Here is a 1514-nt window from a genome sequence, read left to right as displayed (position 1 = left end):
GTCCTCGTCACCATCGATCATCGATGTAGACTCAAGATAGACAACGGGAAAACAACTCTTTGAGGCATGCAGAGCTCTCTTCTGGCCGGTCTGGTATCCTTTTGTACCCACGCCAATGGATCATGCAGCTGTACACATCTTCTGATCTGCACAATTTATAATTCTCCCAAACACACCCATAGCCTTGCCCCTCTTGTGTTTCTCTATGATTGATTGATTGGTCGGTTCTATCTTAGTGTGGTTTTATTCTCCCTATAAATTGACGCCAAAAGTGGTTATGTGTTCTCATCGTTGGGACATAACCAAAGTCAATATAAGCCACTCGAGTGCTCATCAGTTCTTTGATACGATCGAGATGAACGCCAGGATTTTCGGCAACGGCGGCGAGACGCTGGTGCTCGCCCATGGCTACGGGGGCACCCGGTTCGTCTGGGACGACGTCGTGCCGTCGCTAGCGGAGAGGTTCCGTGTCGTCATCTTCGACTGGAGCTTCTCCGGCGCGGCGGCCGACGTTAGCGGGTGTTCGGAACGGCCCTGCTCGTACGACGGCTTCGCCGACGAGCTCGTCGCGCTGATGGACGAGCTGGAGCTGAAGGGGGCGGTGTACGTTGGGCACTCCATGGCCGGCATGATCGGCTGCATTGCGTCGGTCGCGAGGCCGGACCTGTTCAGCCACCTCGTGCTGGTTGGAGCATCTCCTAGGTTCAGATCGCACATTCGCACTCTCACCTTATAACACGATTTTTTTACATGAAAACGAAAATACCGTAAAGGACGATGACGCTGAACTATGCGCTTTGGGCCAGGTACATAAACGAGGACGGGTACGAGGGCGGCTTCGACAGCAGCGAGGTGGACGCCATGCTCGCCGCCGTGGAGGCCGACTTCGCGGCGTGGGTGCCGCTCTTCGCCCAGGCCGTGGTCGGGGCGGACCACCCGGCCACCGTCGCGAGGTTCGCCAAGCAGCTGGCCACGATGCGCCCTGCCACCGCGCTCCGCGTCCTGCGTGCCGTGCTCACCTGCGACGTCCGCGGCGTGCTCCCGGACGTCACGGCGCCGTGCAGCATCGTGCACTGCGGCCGGGACTCGGTTGCGCCGCTCGCCGTAGCGCGGTACATGCAGCGTGCCATGGTCGCCTGCGCCGGCGCCCGTGGCGCGGACACGGTGGTCATCGAGTCCTCCGGCCACTTCCCGCAGCTCGCCGCGCCCAAGGAGTTCGTGCAGGCCATTGAAGCCGTCTTGATCGACCACTGAACTGCTACACATAGAACAATCCATGGCGATGTTGAACGTTAACTATAAAACTGCGTCGTTTAGTTGTTTGCATGCATGCTTGTAATCACGCTCTAATAGAGTAATAGTACATTCCTACGTCATCAGTCCTAGTTCTTTCCAGGTTTCCTCTGCGGCAAACATGTGAGCCGTGAGCAGTAAATAATGCAATTGGAATTGGGTTGTAAATGCCAACGAAATATATATTTGGGAGCTTTCAGAAGTGTATCAGAAAATCTCAC

General features: G+C 56.5%; 1 protein-coding gene across 1 annotated transcript; it reads left to right on the top strand.

Moving 5' to 3' along the window:
* The first annotated feature begins 303 nt into the window (after positions 1–303).
* On the top strand, positions 304–1254 carry LOC124647279 (strigolactone esterase D14-like). Its single transcript, XM_047187243.1, has 2 exons — positions 304–702; positions 807–1254. Exons 1-2 carry the CDS (start codon positions 356–358, stop codon positions 1252–1254), a joined length of 795 nt encoding a protein of 264 aa, XP_047043199.1. The 5' UTR covers positions 304–355.
* Positions 1255–1514: the final 260 nt, after the last annotated feature.

The sequence above is a fragment of the Lolium rigidum genome, chromosome 4, assembly GCF_022539505.1.
Source record: "Lolium rigidum isolate FL_2022 chromosome 4, APGP_CSIRO_Lrig_0.1, whole genome shotgun sequence".
Taxonomy (NCBI): domain Eukaryota; kingdom Viridiplantae; phylum Streptophyta; class Magnoliopsida; order Poales; family Poaceae; genus Lolium; species Lolium rigidum.
Note: the sequence above shows the minus strand (reverse complement) of the source record. Positions and strands in the feature narration are given on the sequence as shown.